Source organism: Sinocyclocheilus grahami, unplaced genomic scaffold (genome assembly GCF_001515645.1).
Source record: "Sinocyclocheilus grahami isolate Dianchi unplaced genomic scaffold, SAMN03320097.WGS_v1.1 scaffold645.1, whole genome shotgun sequence".
Classification (NCBI taxonomy): domain Eukaryota; kingdom Metazoa; phylum Chordata; class Actinopteri; order Cypriniformes; family Cyprinidae; genus Sinocyclocheilus; species Sinocyclocheilus grahami.
The window spans coordinates 991,261-1,007,675 of NW_015505824.1; the positions used below are offsets into that span (position 1 = coordinate 991,261).

Here is a 16,415-nt window from a genome sequence, read left to right on the forward strand (position 1 = left end):
GTGATTATCGGCCAATAGTGATCGGTAGCCGATCAATCGGAGCACCCCTAACAAATCCTTTAAAAGAATGTTGCATCTTTAATGCAATTTAAACCCTATTGACAGCATCTACAGCATTTTGTAGAGTACCACAGATAACAAGTTCAGGTTTCCCATCATTTTGTGTTTAAACAAGCAGAAATTATATTTACAGTAAAACAAACATTTCAGGAGGTTTAAAAGAAGCTTATAGATGCTTATACAATATTATTCCACATAAAAAAAGACTATTGAGTAAAATTGTCTAAATTTGTCTAAAAAAACAAACTGAATTATCAAATCCTGTGATTGAATTTCTCAGTACTTTATAGATAGTTACATTCTGTTATATTTGCATGCACCATGCAAACTAGTAACTAGTAAGTGATTTTATCACACTAGTCTTATATGAACATAAAACTTAAATCTATTATTTTAACGTTTATTCTGGTGCAATACCTTTGCCTATGAACTTTGACCGTAGGTGCACTGTACTGTTGTTATGATTTTTGTTTACATTTTTACAAACTGAGGGAGAAATCTAAGGTTACGTTTACACTAATGCGTTTTCGTTTTAAAGCGGCATTTTAAAATGAAAACGATCCATGTCTACACTGGCATTTTCACTGCGTTTCAGAAACGATCTTAGTCCACACAACTGAAAACGCATGTCACATGACCATTCATGCAGGTACAACAATGAGCATGATGTTATTGTTTACACGGTCGTCAAAGATACGCAGAGCGAATGTTGGCAGCCATGCTCAAAGTCTCTGTTTTGGTCCGTTTACACTGAAACGCAAGCCCAGAATTTTCAAACTAAAATGGTGTCTGCAGCATTTTACCAGAGTAGTCCACCAGAGTAGTCATAACCGTAGCAAAAGTTATGCAGTTTAAAACGAAAATGCACTAGTGTAAACGTAGCCTCAGTCTGAAGTTCAGGATTGAGAGGATCTGTCGTCACACAGAGTAGCAACTCTTAAAAAAATAACTTATGTGGAAATAGTTTTATGAATTGTCAGCAGACTCTGAGTAAATAGATATGTGTAAAAACATTAATAAATAAATAAAATAAATTATAACAAAAGAAAAAATATTTCTCTCTTTTCTATGTGCGTTCATAAATTGTATTAATACGTAAGTGTCATACTTGGCAGTTGGCATTAGAAGTTATAGGCTATTACTAATAACAGTGGCATATGAGAAGTTTAATACCACAGACATTTTTTTTTTAAATATGCCTTTCACACAACTGAAAACGCATGTCACATGACCATTCATGCAGGTACAACAATGAGCATGATGTTATTGTTTACACGGTCGTCAAATATACGCAGAGCGAATGTGGGCAGCCATGCCATTGTTTTCAAAAGTCTCCGCTTTGGTCTTCTAAAACAGGGTCTTCTAAAGTCGAGGTCGAAAACGCCGGAGTAGTGTAAACGACAGGCGTAACCATAGCAAAAGTTACGCATTTTAAAACGAAAACGCACTTGTATACACGTAGCCTAAATAATTTTCTGAGAGATTCCAAATTTAAAAAAAACACTCCTTTGATAATTAAACTAAATTATAGTCTGACACGATATAAACCAGATTTCAGTCAGATATGAATTTAGCTTTTACAAAGCAAGGTGACGCGTGACCCATTTTATTTAGGCATGCTGCTGCTGCAAATGATTGGCTCAAGTTCTTTGAAATACAACAGGACGTGCCCATAACCAAAGGTCCAGACTTCCTGAACCACAAATGCATTCTGTGCTCATTCAGATAGGAACAAAAATGAAGCCTAAACTATAACATTCTCTTTCTCTCTCACACACAGAGCCTCATTAACGGGGCTATTCAATGCCTCTGGATGAGAACCTTGACTCCTCTGCTTTCTTCCCACAATGGGTTTATTGAAGATGTGGGACGCTCTCTTCCAGCGAACATATTTTTCGGTTTCACAAGACCAACCAGAGGCCAAAACCACAAATACACCAAACAGATTTAAACAGGGCCAAAGTGCTATGAGTGCACAGCGCCCACAAATATGGACTAAAAGTGAATCTACTGAAACAACCTGAGATTAATGATGCACTATGAATGCTACAAATCATTTAATAGCCCTGTTTTTATTAAATAACTTTCATTTATGACTGCAGATGGTGATGAGTTACATCTGTGGACAAAATAACACTATTTGCCTGAAAGGAACAGTTTACCCCAAAATTACAGTTCTGTCATTTAGGGCTGCACGACAAATCGAAATGGAATCGAGATCGCAATTCGACAGAAGCTGCGATTGTCATGCGTATCTTTCAATGAAGCACGGTTCTGTGATCAGCAGTAAATCTCCATCCAAAGGCCAGAGGGCGCTCTCGCGCTGAAACTCCAAATACGCCTCGCAGAAGAAACCCAGTAAATGCCTATCGCTGCAGCTGAATAAACAGAAGATTCAACTGCTTTCATTGATTCAACGTGACTAATAAACACACGCTACGGCAATATACGGTTTATCTGAATTATTATTATTATTATAATTTTCATTAAAATAAAGTAGATTTATAATGCAATGCCTTTATCACTGCTTAAATACTATGAAATATGTTGCGTGCCTTATTCTGTGTAGAAGCCACATCATCTCACAGAAGGATTTATTTCAAACACTCGACTGACGTTATGAAGTGACTTTGGAGTAAAAATATGTTATTAAATGTGGTATTTTCACATGCTTTCAGATGGAGCAGCATTTACTTCACAGAGCCGTAGTTCACTGAGAAGCTATGCAAACAGCTGTCATTATCGCGCAATAAAATCGTCTGCGATTTTTTTTGCGTAACTTGTCAGTGAACTACGGCTATGTGTAGTAAATTCTGCTCCATCTGAAATCACGTGATGATGATTTCCTGCTGATTACAGAACCGGCTTTTTTAACAAAATGCGCATGACAATCGCATTCGATTAATCGTGCAGCCCTACTGTCATTATTTACTCACTCTCACATTGTTTCAAACCTATATGTCTTTCCATATAACCAGCTTTCATTTTGAGTGGACAAGTCCTTTAAATAGCACTTTTCTAGAAGATTTTACATTACAAAGGGGTTAAACAATGGAAGTTATACAAAACTACAAATACTTGCCAACTACAGGGCTGCATGGATGATTTAGTCTGACGTTTCAACTAATTTTACACAGATCAACACGGAATGAACAAGGATGTGGCAACAGATCTACAGTATATTTACATCTAGATCAACCTCTGGCTGAACTCCAAGTGGCCCAACAGTCTCTGAAGGCAGGCAGATACATGCACAAGAAAGAATCAAAAGATCTTAAAGATATGATCAAACCACGTTCACGTTAAAATAGCAGGGATAATTGTAATGCAGACCCGCCAAGATGCCATAACATTCCACGCTGATACCAAAATCAGTTTTTAAACACAGAGTATTTCCTTTAATAACAACCAGAAATTATAGAAAGTTTTATAAGTGAGCTACAGAACTATTATTTTTGATTTGATTTATGTGACACATTTTTACAAAAAAAAATACAAGAATAATAAAAAATAAATAAACGACCCACACAATTTTCAAAAACTGTCAAGGAAAAAACAACACAAAGCCAGAAGTGTAACTAGTACTTGATCATCATGAAATGTATTTTACATTCATATTCTGTTGATCTCACACACATACAACCATGCAGCACAACATACAGTGAAATGTGTTATGATTCTCCAATGAATAAAATTAACATGAATCAGAAATAAAATATTGCATGCATATTATTAATACTGTAAATATTATGTAGAAAATAGAACCCAGAGGAAAAAAAACAACAAAAAAAGGATAGGAAATCCAACAACTAGTACAATTAATCTACAAAAAACGGAGCTTAAACCCCAAACTGTAGCTATAAACTGTTGAAACCGTCTAATTTCAGACAGATGTAAAATGCTACTTACTGTTGTGTGTAATTTACAGTATCTGTCTTACAGCATCGGTCTCTACAGTATTACAATAGTTGCAATAGTACAATAGTTCACTACAGCATTTTGTTCCCTCAAAAAAATAAAAAGTAAAGAATGTTGTTGGTAACAAGTGTTAACAGTGTTTTCTGCAAAGTTCAATATGCTACAGTGCTAAAACTCTACTTGCAGTTCCCGTTACTGTAATATGGGCTAGTGGTAGACCGATACTGTTTTTTTGACAGCCTATGCCGATGTCGATATCTTAGAGAGCAGGGTGGCCAATATAAAGCCGATATATATAAGTATATATTTTATTTTAATTATTATTTTAATTTATTTTAATTAACGTTTGAGAAACTTGAAATCATTTGAAAATGAATTATATTAAAAATAAATGTGTAAAATAAACATACTTATACTTTACATGACAACTTCCTGATTCTATAATTCTATTACAGTATTTTTCACAAATAAAGAAATATTTTAAAATATAAACAAAAAGTAAGTAAAGTAAGTAAACACTGTAACCAATAGGGCACTCGGTAATCTGGGACGTTTGTGTGCATTGGGAATCATATTTTTTCAATTAAAGTCAAGGTAACACTCATTTTACATGCAGCACGCAGTAAAAATGACACGAATATGACAGTGCGCAATTGCATAAATCAGCATAGTTTGAAATCACTATTTTAAAGTTGATCACGCGTTTCCAGTGAAGCTGAACTCTCCTCCTGTCCGGATTCAATTCGCACGGATCGACTGTAATCGAAAGTATTATAATGTTTGCCTTTCTGTTACTAATAATATAAAAGCAAACGTTATAATACTTTTTGTATACTTTTTTATTTATTTGTTCAAAAGTTCTATCTGATTATTAGACAGACTTCTATCTGTATTAGGCAGAATTGTTAAACGACGACAGCAAACAATGAAGAGGGAGAATGTGAGCACTGTGTGCTCTGGCGCTGTCATTCTCAGCGCCGTCAAAATAAAAGTCCTGCCTCGAACACATCGGCCAAGCAGAAAAACTTATCGGTCGATGCCGATATTTGAAAAATGCCAAATATAGGCAGATATATCGGTCGACCACTAGTCATGAGACATGTCAATTTATGTGCGAGGGCGCCCTCTAGCCTCCAGTATGAATGAAACAGACATCATGTGTTTATAATGCTAATGGCCAATCCATAATGTTTTGGGGAATTTTTTTTAAAGTAAGTATCAGTTCAGGCACCGTTTAGGCACCAGAACTATTTTAAAAGTATTGATTTGGCACCGGTATCGAAAAAAAAAAACGATACCCAACCCTATTGCTAAGGTATTTTGGGTGGTTACTCATTTGTTATTTATTGGCCCAAGTCAGAAGAGCCCATCCCAAGTGTCGAATGCTGAATTTACAGTGCATGTGGTATTTAGGTGTCTTTACACAAACTTAAATGCTGCTCAGAGGTGGCATAAATGCATTTACACAGCAGTTATAACTCTATACATTGATACTAGGGGTTGAGGTGGGTCAAAGCAGACATAATTTAATCTGGCTTTTATGCAGCATTACATCCTCATGCAGAATTTTGAGCAGACACAGAGCAGCCTTAACTTGGCTGTGTAAAGTTGCCTATATGATATTCTTGTTCTAAGATATGGCTTTAGTCCCTATATCAATGTCAGTCTATGGGATTTTTTTTACCCATTTTTTATCCACCATGAGAAAAATCAAGTTTGAAAACTCAGAAAAGTAACAGCTCACAACAAGCTGTCCAATCATATATGTCCATAGCATAAACTGTGCAAGTTCAGCCCAAGTTTAATAACTGGGGTTTGGTTAAATCACTAACCCTAAGTATGAGCAATGACAGTCATGCATGCCTTAGTATGCAACACTAATAAATCCAGTTCGCAAACCTAAAAAGCTCAGATGTGACATAAATCACTGCATTTCAACAGCAAAAAACAGTGTTTCAATTTGGTGTCCGTTTATGTAAAATTCTGCATGACTATCCAACAGTAGTCCTCCAAGTACTAAATGCCTTGCTGCTATGGTGGTCAAGAAGCACTCATAAAAGAAATTATAAGGCATTGTTTTTTTGATTGCACCTATTAAAATCAAGCCAGCATGTACACAGCAATGCCGAAAATGCCGGTGGGCTGGGAATGCTGGCACTAACAAGGCCACGATTATGTGGCACAGTCTGTCTGCCATTTGAGAAAAGAGTAGGCGAGAACGGCGGAAATAGTAACAGACCGTAAAAAAGACTTTAATTGGCCTTCATGAATTTAGAGTATTGTCGTTTTAGAAACCAGAAGCATGAGGACAAAGATAACTTAATTGTCCTCATGCTTCTGGCTTCTAAAACTGCAGAAGTCTAAATCTAAAAGTGACCAGGGTTTTAAAATGTTGGCCAAAGATCAGTCAGTTCATATAGGTCTGTCGGTTGTGCTCTTGAGCCACATCCATCAGGCAGTGATGTGAGCAGGCCAAATGCACTCCTGTGCTCATGAGGTATCAATTAGTGGTTTGTGTTCATGTGGGTTTTTTTTTAGTTTTCTCTTTCGTTTTCTCTCTACATATGAAAGTTTGCAAATGAGCCTTTAGGTGAGGAAGAATTTTTCTTTCACTCACATTTGCCATTTTTTAAACTAAACATATAAAAAATAAAACTATTGAAATAAAGCTGAAATAAAATAAAAAAACTAAAAATGTTTAATTAGAAAATCTGAAACGTTCCCTTGTCAATTAACTGAAATAAATAAGTTTAAATTTAATTACTAAAGTAAAACTAATTAAAACTGAAATAAAAACAAATTAAAGCTAAACCGAAATCATATTTAATAATAATAATAAAAAAATGATAAATGACATTTAACATTAACATTTAGTTAATAAAAATATTTTTTCACTAGTAGAATTTTCCCGTCAGTTTCTGTTAAGATAATAATCCTAACACTTGCACAATGCAAACCCTTAATATTCATTTAATAAATGTGAGAGACTGTGTCTCTACATTCTGTATCATTCTGAAAATCTTCAGATAGGTGGAGTCTGAGACCAATGAAATGAGTCCAGTGAGACTTGCAGGACCAGAGAAGCATACAGTCTGTAAAACTTTATGAACAAAGTGTACTTATTTTGCCGGAAACATTGAGAACATTGAGTACATTTAGAGTCACGTTGATATGAGAGAGAAGTGACAGAGGAAAATAACTGCAGAGATGCAGGCACAACATCAGATTTGTAAATTCAAGAAAGAGAAACCAATCTGGATTTGGCCTGCATGGTTTCTTTCAACGTCAAAGCCAACCCATGTCCCAAATTACATTCCCTTATTCCCCGTCCGTTTCCCTAAATCTTCTGCTCTCACATTCTCGTTAATGCAAACCATATGCAAAAATGTGTTTATCAAGCTATCAAGTCATTCTAAACAACGAAAAAATCTTGTTTGCACAAAAGAAACATCTTATAAACATCTCATATCTCATTTCACAACCCTTCACTAAATATAGACATTACAATCCGAATTTATAGTAATGCAAAAAAATTACTTTAAGCCAGTGCGTTTCCAACCTAATTCAAGATAATCTTACCTAAGACCCTTGAGGTAATGTTCAGGATCAAATACTAGTATTGCTTACTGCATACTGTAAACACTAGCATACTGTAAAATAGTATGAGAAACACTATGCATTATGCAATACATACATGACTATATTATTGTCATAATGGGGGCAGTCATGGCCTAATGGTTAGAGAGTCGGACTTGTAACCCGAAGTTCGAGTCTCAGTACCGGCAGGAATTGTAGGTGGGGGAATTAACTCTCTTCCTCCTTCAATAACCACGAACCCCCAACTGCGCCGCAGCAAAAATGGCTGCCCACTGCTCCGGGTGGGTGTTCACGGGGTGTGTGTGCACTTGGATGGTTTAAAGAACGTCAAAGCCAACCCATGTCCCAAATTACATTCCCTTATTCCCCGTCCGTTTCCCTAAATCTTCTGCTCTCACATACTCGTTAATGCAAACCATATGCAAAAATGTGTTTATCAAGCTATCAAGTCATTCTAAACAACGAAAAAATCTTGTTTGCACAAAAGAAACATCTTATAAACATCTCATATCTCATTTCACAACCCTTCACTAAATATAGACATTACAATCCGAATTTATAGTAATGCAAAAAAATTACTTTAAGCCAGTGCGTTTCCAACCTAATTCAAGATAATCTTACCTAAGACCCTTGAGGTAATGTTCAGGATCAAATACTAGTATTGCTTACTGCATACTGTAAACACTAGCATACTGTAAAATAGTATGAGAAACACTATGCATTATGCAATACATACATGACTATATTATTGTCATAATGGGGGCAGTCATGGCCTAATGGTTAGAGAGTCGGACTTGTAACCCGAAGTTCGAGTCTCAGTACCGGCAGGAATTGTAGGTGGGGGAATGAACTCTCTTCCTCCTTCAATAACCACGAACCCCCAACTGCGCCGCAGCAAAAATGGCTGCCCACTGCTCCGGGTGGGTGTTCACGGTTTGTGTGTGTTCACTGCTGTGTGTGTGCACTTTGGATGGGTTAAATGCAGAGCACTAATTCAATCTTGTTTGCACAAAAGAAACATCTTATAAACATCTCATATCTCATTTCACAACCCTTCACTAAATATAGACATTACAATCCGAATTTATAGTAATGCAAAAAAATTACTTTAAGCCAGTGCGTTTCCAACCTAATTCAAGATAATCTTACCTAAGACCCTTGAGGTAATGTTCAGGATCAAATACTAGTATTGCTTACTGCATACTGTAAACACTAGCATACTGTAAAATAGTATGAGAAACACTATGCATTATGCAATGCATACATGACTATATTATTGTCATAATGGGGGCAGTCATGGCCTAATGGTTAGAGAGTCGGACTTGTAACCCGAAGTTCGAGTCTCAGTACCGGCAGGAATTGTAGGTGGGGGAATGAACTCTCTTCCTCCTTCAATAACCACGAACCCCCAACTGCGCCGCAGCAAAAATGGCTGCCCACTGCTCCGGGTGGGTGTTCACGGGGTGTGTGTGCACTTGGATGGTTTAAATGCAGAGCACAAATTCTGAATAACGGACACCATAATTGGCCACACGTCACGTCACTTCACGTCGTCACATGACCTTATTGTGTACATTTTTAATGTGCAATTAATGTGTAATTTTCATTCATATACCCAACAACGACCAAAGAAAGATTCTGGTTCATTGTGGCGCAAAAGAAGGCCAGGTCAAGTGCAATTGCACAGTAACTGTGATTCCCAAGCAAACGTGCATGCAGAATCTGCAAGCCCAAATAAAATAAAGATGTTAAAACACAAAAAATAAATTAAACACTGATGAGTGAGTGCATTTCAACTGTGGTTTAAACAGTTAAACCACAGTTAAAGCTAAAACAACTTAGCTCAACCAAGTCTGTGAAGCATTTGGTATCCACTACCAATCAATGATTATGCAAAACAATTTCAACAAACCTTGAGATAAATCTGGCCTTGCACAAAATCTAATATTAGTATGTTTGTTTTCACTTTGAGCCATGATATAATAAATGAAAGTATCATAAGCTCTGTGTGATACTTCTCCACTTCAGTTCGCCCACCTCTCGCTGCTCTCTTTCCTGTAAGTGTTGCGTCGCATTGCTCATGGCTACAGTGGAACTTCCTGTACGGCACTGTCCGCCCCTGCATCTTCCTTCTTACTCACAAACACAAATTATCACCTCCCACAATGAGACAAAGAGCAAGAGAAAACTTGATACAACATCCTCCAGAGTTTATTTGAAGAAGAAAAAATATTAACTAGCTGGGAGGTTTTCTTGCGTTTCACCAAACATTTTCGTCAGTTACATTTATTTGACTCTACGGGATAAACAGAAACAAATGAGACCGAGTCGATACAAATTTTCCATAACAAATTTTTCATCCAAACCAATTCAGATCTGTTTCTGTTAAGAAGTCAAGTCAAGTGAGTTATGAAGAAACATTATGCTCTCAAAACATGCCACAAACTTAAGCATTAAACATGCATAAAGACAAAAAAGTCTAGCAAGAAACTCACAGCGAGAAAGAATAACTCGTGTGTTTGACATCTTTCAAAACTTAAGATTTTTGAAAACGGTCCGACAATCTCTGTACACAACCTACACGGTAAAAAAAATTTTTTTTTGAAGTTTTAAATGAAACAAAGATTATTGGAGTGCGTTTTACAAGAAAACACCATTGCCGTTTTTCTACTTCAAAGTTTCACCTTTAATTCAACGTGTTACTTGAAATTTCTTTGTAAAAATTTACTGGCAATTTCTGAGTGAAACTTTTTTCCACAGCTATTTTTTTTTGTGCGTGTATGTAGGAGTTTCAAAATGCTGTCAAGGTCAAAGAAATGTCATTTTGACACGTCTCCACATGATTTGGAAGCCTATGCAAAACTATTTACATTCATATATCAAGGTTTCAGAAAGCATGACAAAGTTCCATTTAAAACAGATCACTATGTAAATCTAAACTAACTCTTTAATAATTTAATATTCTGATTCAAGTTCCTTGCATCAGTTGCATAAGTTGCATCTCATCGAAAATTTCAAACCTAAAATCTATGCATTTACAAACTGCTTCCGCACATGTGGAAAATCAAACACTTCGACACAGTGTCAACTTGCCAATCATTGTGATTGCCCCAGTTATCTGACATTTTTGGCAATCATCTCTTCTGACATGATGCAGACTTTGAGGCACTTGAGACAGACAGAGAGCCCATCACAGAAAGACAAGCTGGTAGAAATTAAGCATCTGTGGTAGAAGCATGATGCCAGAGGGCTTCCTGCATGACATTTACTGCTCTCCACTGGCCCAGCATGTTACCAACAAAACAAATGCACATGCGGTGTCACCATTGCAGACACCCATTCAACACTGAAAACCTAGACTGCAAGCAATGTCACAAAATACAACACTCCCATTATAACCAAGAAAGCTGTCTAGACACCAAGCACATGGCAAGCCGAGTAAACATTTACTCATTAATAATAACTAGTATCTATTTCATGCAACTAATACTTACGCTTAAAATACTAGTAAGTAATTCAATGCTTACTTATATTGTTTTCAATCTGACTAATAGTTATTTTAAGCATTTATTCTAGTTTTTTTCTAGTAGTGATTGAATATGGATTCCAATTGTTAATAGAAACATTTTTAATCATACAAGTAAAGTGTTTCATTAAACTATAAAGTGGTCATCCTGACTAGTCAGTATATATAAAAAGAAAAAGCACAGTTGTAACAAGTGAGGTTGAAATTAGAGGTCTGCATTCCCGTGGCTCTCCGGCGGGAACCGCGGGACCCGACCGAATTTTTTGCGCCGCGGGATTAAATTCCCGAATAAAACGCAGTAGCGGTCGGTAACTCTGGTGTAATTTGAACGGGAGCGGGCGGTCTAACAATATCCCGTTCCCGACGGCCATTTAGAACAGCATAAGTGCGCTTTATTCTTATTGACCATCGGTACAGCTTGCGCTCAGGACTGTTATGTACGCATGCTTTAAACGTCACGTGTTTTATTTGCGTGGTCTGTGCGTAGCATGTGCATAACGATGCTCAGAGCAGGCTGTACCTGTGGTAAATATACGGCCCTCAGACAGAATAGGCAGGTTGTTGATGAGTGAGAGAGCAGAATAAGGATGGAGCAAAGTGTTGATGCGCTGTCCTTGAAGGACGTTTTAACTCGGTTTTGTTTATATTTTGCTTAGCCTATAATTTTAAATGAAAGATGTCGTATTTATTCATTTTTCTCTGTGACACTTTTCCTACAGTGTTAACAGAAAAATGTCAAACGAATTTAGTATTTTGACAAGACGAATAAAAATAGCTAATAGGCTATTTTTGTACGACCTACATTTTTTTTCTCTCTCTGCGACACTTTTTCCCTATTGTGTTGTCAATGTTAAACGAATTGTATCCTGACAAGATGAATAAAAATAAGAAATACAATTTTTGTTCATTTTTATTTTCTCTGACACTTTTTTTTCCTACTGTGTTGCATAAAATATTAAACTAATTTTGTGTCTTAAGATAATTCATATACATTCAAGTCAAAGTCAATAAATTCAAGACTCTTGACAAGACGAATACACACTTTTGTGCAGACTACACTTTTATTTGTCAGCCTATCTCTCTTTCTTTCAGTAGCGGAAATTTAAATGTGAGATTCTGGAAACGAGATCTAAATTTAGCGGGAACGGTCGGGTCGGGAAGAAAATTATTCTAAGCGGACAGCGGGTGAACAAAGAATGAATATATAGCGGGAGCGGGTGGGTGCGGAATAGAACCTTGCGGGAGCGGGACTAAAAAAACAGCCCGCGCAGACCTCTAGTTGAAATGTTACTAGCAAGTATCAGGGTGGATAACAGGGTACTAGTATCCAATAAATAAGTACTAGTAAAACTGGACTATAACCAGCAACAACTGAAAAATATATTTGTTGCAATTAGCAAAGTGACTATTTACAAAATAAATAAATATCAGCATGTAATAAAAAAATGTAATAATAGTAAGTACCGAAGAGTATAGCTGAAGAGTTGCTATCAAGTTTTGGATTACTAAACTAACTAAACTTGTTAATTATTTAACTTTAATTTATTTATAACTTATTATTTAAGATACTTGTCAGTGTTAACAAATAACTGTTAAAATGGCTTGCCATAGAGTGTCAGAAACATTAAAAGTAGGGAAAGAGACAGTATGAGATAACCATGAAAGCCAACGGAGGAAGTGAAACTTGGATTGCTTGGAATTTATTTATTTTTTTTACAAAAATGACGCAATGAACTGCGGCCGTTGTTGTTGTTGTAGGTATGTCACAGAAGTCTGCATGATATGAACACTTAAACATGCAATCAACATGTATAGAACGATAGATTATTTATTAATTTGATATCCAATAGTGCACAAATGGCTAAAGAGGACTAACATAATAATAATAATAATAATGGTTCCTTCAAAACACCACTGTTTCTACGGCTTGTGTTACTTTAAAAAAGCATAATCAAATAATATGGGTAAGAATTTATTAGAATCTTTCTTTAATTTGAATTTATTTTCAATGTCAGTGCTCTCTCTTAAGCCTAAAATAATGTATTGGTCTCTCTGCCTGGTCAGGCCTGTTGTCTGGTTTTAGAGGGGTTTTGTGCACTTTTCAACTATCTACTGTAGACTTCCCAGCTAAAAACCAGCTTGCCTGGCCAGGCTAGGACACTAGCTAAAACCAGTTTAGGCTTGTTTAAAATGCTGTTTTACCATCAAATAATACCAGCTTAGTTATAATACAACAATAACTGTCATAACTATATGTTGTCGGAAACTTGGTTACCATAATATATTTTTGCTAGGGAAGTCTGATAGTGTCAGTAACTGTTAATGTACACCCTGAAGTTGCCACATACTTCAAAATACTTAAATAAGTTTAAAAACCTATTCATGCTCAGAAATGTTGCCAAAGCGTTTTGCTACAACTAGTTAGTTGGTTCTACAACAATACACTTTTTACGTTTATCGTTTATATTCACATCACATAGACATAAACATCAACAAAACTCACCAAGACTATTCGTAGATCCGTCCATGGCCGAGTCAAACACTCCTTACAGATCTGTCAAATACTGGATTATACTAGTAAATCCCACTGGCAGAAACGCAACGCATATCTCCATGTATGCTGTCAACAGCATTGCCAAGAGCTGGCGGGATCCTCGCACAGCACACACATGCGGAGCAGCCACTGAGGATTGCAGAAGTTGTAGCAACTGTAAAATCACGAATCCAGGAAATGAGCAGAGAGTGCATCTATCGCACGAGGCAAGAGCTCACGGGCTGGATTTCCTCCAGGCACCGCGTCCATGTACAGTTAAGACTGAGAGCGCGAGATTCAAGGATTTGCACTTCTAACTGCACGAAGCGAAACTGAAATAAGTCGCGCTCCGTCGCTAGTACTGTATAGTTGAGTTCACCGTCCTAGACCCCGGTTAAAGATGAAGTAAAAACAGAACTTTGACAGCCAAGTCATTCTTGAGAAGTGGGACAAAACAGGGTGCAACATTGAAAAAATAAAACCGTGTACTCAGACAAATGAAACTACATTTATGTATCTTATGTGTACTAAGCTACTGAGCTATGCTTTGATACAACCTCCCAGCTTTTCTCTTTTTTTAACAAAATGTGCTTTTTTTTATTTTTTTACCTTGGACTGTGTAATATAATTTCAACTTGATCTTTAACAGCATTCAAGATGTTTTTAACATTTCAAAACACATTCTGGTGTTAGCAGACAGATTACACTTTCACATGTGACCGACAATTCCACAACAAATATAAAATATCATAATGAAATATTATCAAAATATTCAACTGACGGAGGTGACGAAAACCTGAATTTGTAGTAATTTTAGCTATCAAATACATTGAATCAGTCAATTAGTGTATTAAACACAACAGTGAGTATGTTATTGTTTATAAAGCTGTTATTCAAGAGTCACATTGAAGTTTTTTGATATATCATTGGAACACAAAATCTTATGATGGTGTTGACAAATTTGGCATTTCTTTCACAAAACCAATGGAGTTCATGTAGTAGCCATTTTATTATTTTCTGTTGATGCTAGATGCTAACGGAACCTGCTTCAGGAGAATACAATTATCTAAATATTGCAAAGAATTTCCTCAGAAATTGGAAGATGGTGTTGACATATGGCTGTGACACAGGAAACATTAACATTAGGATTTAAAATATTCTAAAACTATAAAACTTAGCAGAGCCTGTCTGACACTGATGTACTCTGCTGCAGAGGTGAACTGTGGCAAGGGGGTCCTTTAGAGTGACAGCTGCCCCTCATATTCCCTGATTTTATTACATTTTATTGAATGTCTGACGGTGTTGACAAAAAGTGGGGACGCAACTTTAAAATCTTATGAAACATGCATGTGTCATTAAAAAGTTGCTTTGATAGGAGATATTATTAAGTGTTGCTTTTGATAAAACAAGCTCTTTTTCATCATTAAAAAACATTTTTATCCATTTTATTGCATATGAATGATTGAACCCTTCTCTGTGGACACACTGTTTTAGACGTAGTGAGAGACATTAAGAAACACAGATTTGGTATAATAATGAGAAAATTAAATTGAAGGTGATAATTGTGTTAAATACGTTCTATTATTAATCCCTCATGACATTTAAAATGGAAAATATTTGTATTTTTTTAAGCTAATGGCAGTTACCCTTGCTGGACCTGTTTTGTCCCACGTCTCAAGAACGACTGAGCTACAGCTGTAGTTTTCATCCAATACCTCTCTGCCATCTAGCGCTGAGGTCGTGCATAACACATCCAGCCCGGAACCAATGTGAGCGTAACTTTCCTCGTGGCGTTTCAGGGGGGAAGCTGAAAGACGACGCACCAGAAAACCGGCTGCTGCGTGTTTGAAGGAGACTTGACAGCAGAATGAGATCTGAGTGGATTGAGTGATCGTGAGTATTGATAAAGCCTTATTTCGCGTTTCTCTGAAATATATGAATATTTTATTTTATAGCATCATTAAATGTATAGAAAAATGCAATGGTAAATGTCACAAAGTGATTATCATTGCATTATATAATTACTAATTACTCTGAAGTTTAATATTGCATTATATATTACTAATTACTCATAGATAGATAGATAGATAGATAGATAGATAGACAGACAGACAGACAGACAGACAGACAGACAGACAGACAGACAGATAGACAGACAGACAGACAGACAGACAGATAGATAGACAGACAGACTGACTGACTGACTGACAGAGATAGATAGATAGATAGATAGATAGATAGATAGACACAGACTGAGAGAGATAGACAGACAGATAGATAGATAGACAGACAGATAGATAGATAGACAGACAGATAGATAGATAGACACAGACTGAGAGAGATAGACAGACAGACAAACAGACAGATAGATAGATAGACAGACAGACAGACTTAGATAGATAGATAGATAGATAGACAGACAGATAGGAAGAGAGACAGACAGACAGACAGATAGACAGATAGATAGACAGACAGACAGACAGACTTAGATAGATAGATAGATAGACAGACAGATAGGTAGATAGATAGACAGACAGACAGACAGACTGAGAGAGACAGACAGACAGACAGACAGATATATAGATAGATAGATAGACAGACAGATAGATAGATAGACACAGACTGAGAGAGATAGACAGACAGACAAACAGACAGATAGATAGATAGACAGACAGACAGACTTAGATAGATAGATAGATAGATAGACAGACAGATAGGAAGATAGACAGACAGACAGACTGAGAGAGATAGATAGAAAGGCAGACAGACAGCTAGACAGAG

The 16,415-nt window shown here is 36.4% G+C and overlaps 2 protein-coding genes across 4 annotated transcripts in view; one reads left to right on the plus strand and one right to left on the minus strand.

Annotated features, from left to right (window-relative positions):
* eml3 (EMAP like 3) overlaps positions 1 to 13,990 on the minus strand; it is a 38,105-nt gene extending 24,115 nt beyond the window's left edge. The window contains exon 1 of the mRNA XM_016242110.1: positions 13,605 to 13,990. Within this exon, the coding sequence (XP_016097596.1) occupies positions 13,605 to 13,629 (25 nt within the window). The 5' untranslated portion in view covers positions 13,630 to 13,990. The remainder of the gene's footprint in view (positions 1 to 13,604) is intronic.
* A 1,450-nt stretch (positions 13,991 to 15,440) lies between these two features.
* The window catches only part of LOC107558448 (evolutionarily conserved signaling intermediate in Toll pathway, mitochondrial-like), a 6,463-nt gene continuing 5,488 nt past the window's right edge, over positions 15,441 to 16,415 (plus strand). For all 3 annotated transcript variants that reach the window (XM_016242111.1, XM_016242113.1, XM_016242112.1), the window contains exon 1: positions 15,441 to 15,527. The gene's annotated coding sequence lies outside the window, so the exon portion shown is untranslated. The remainder of the gene's footprint in view (positions 15,528 to 16,415) is intronic.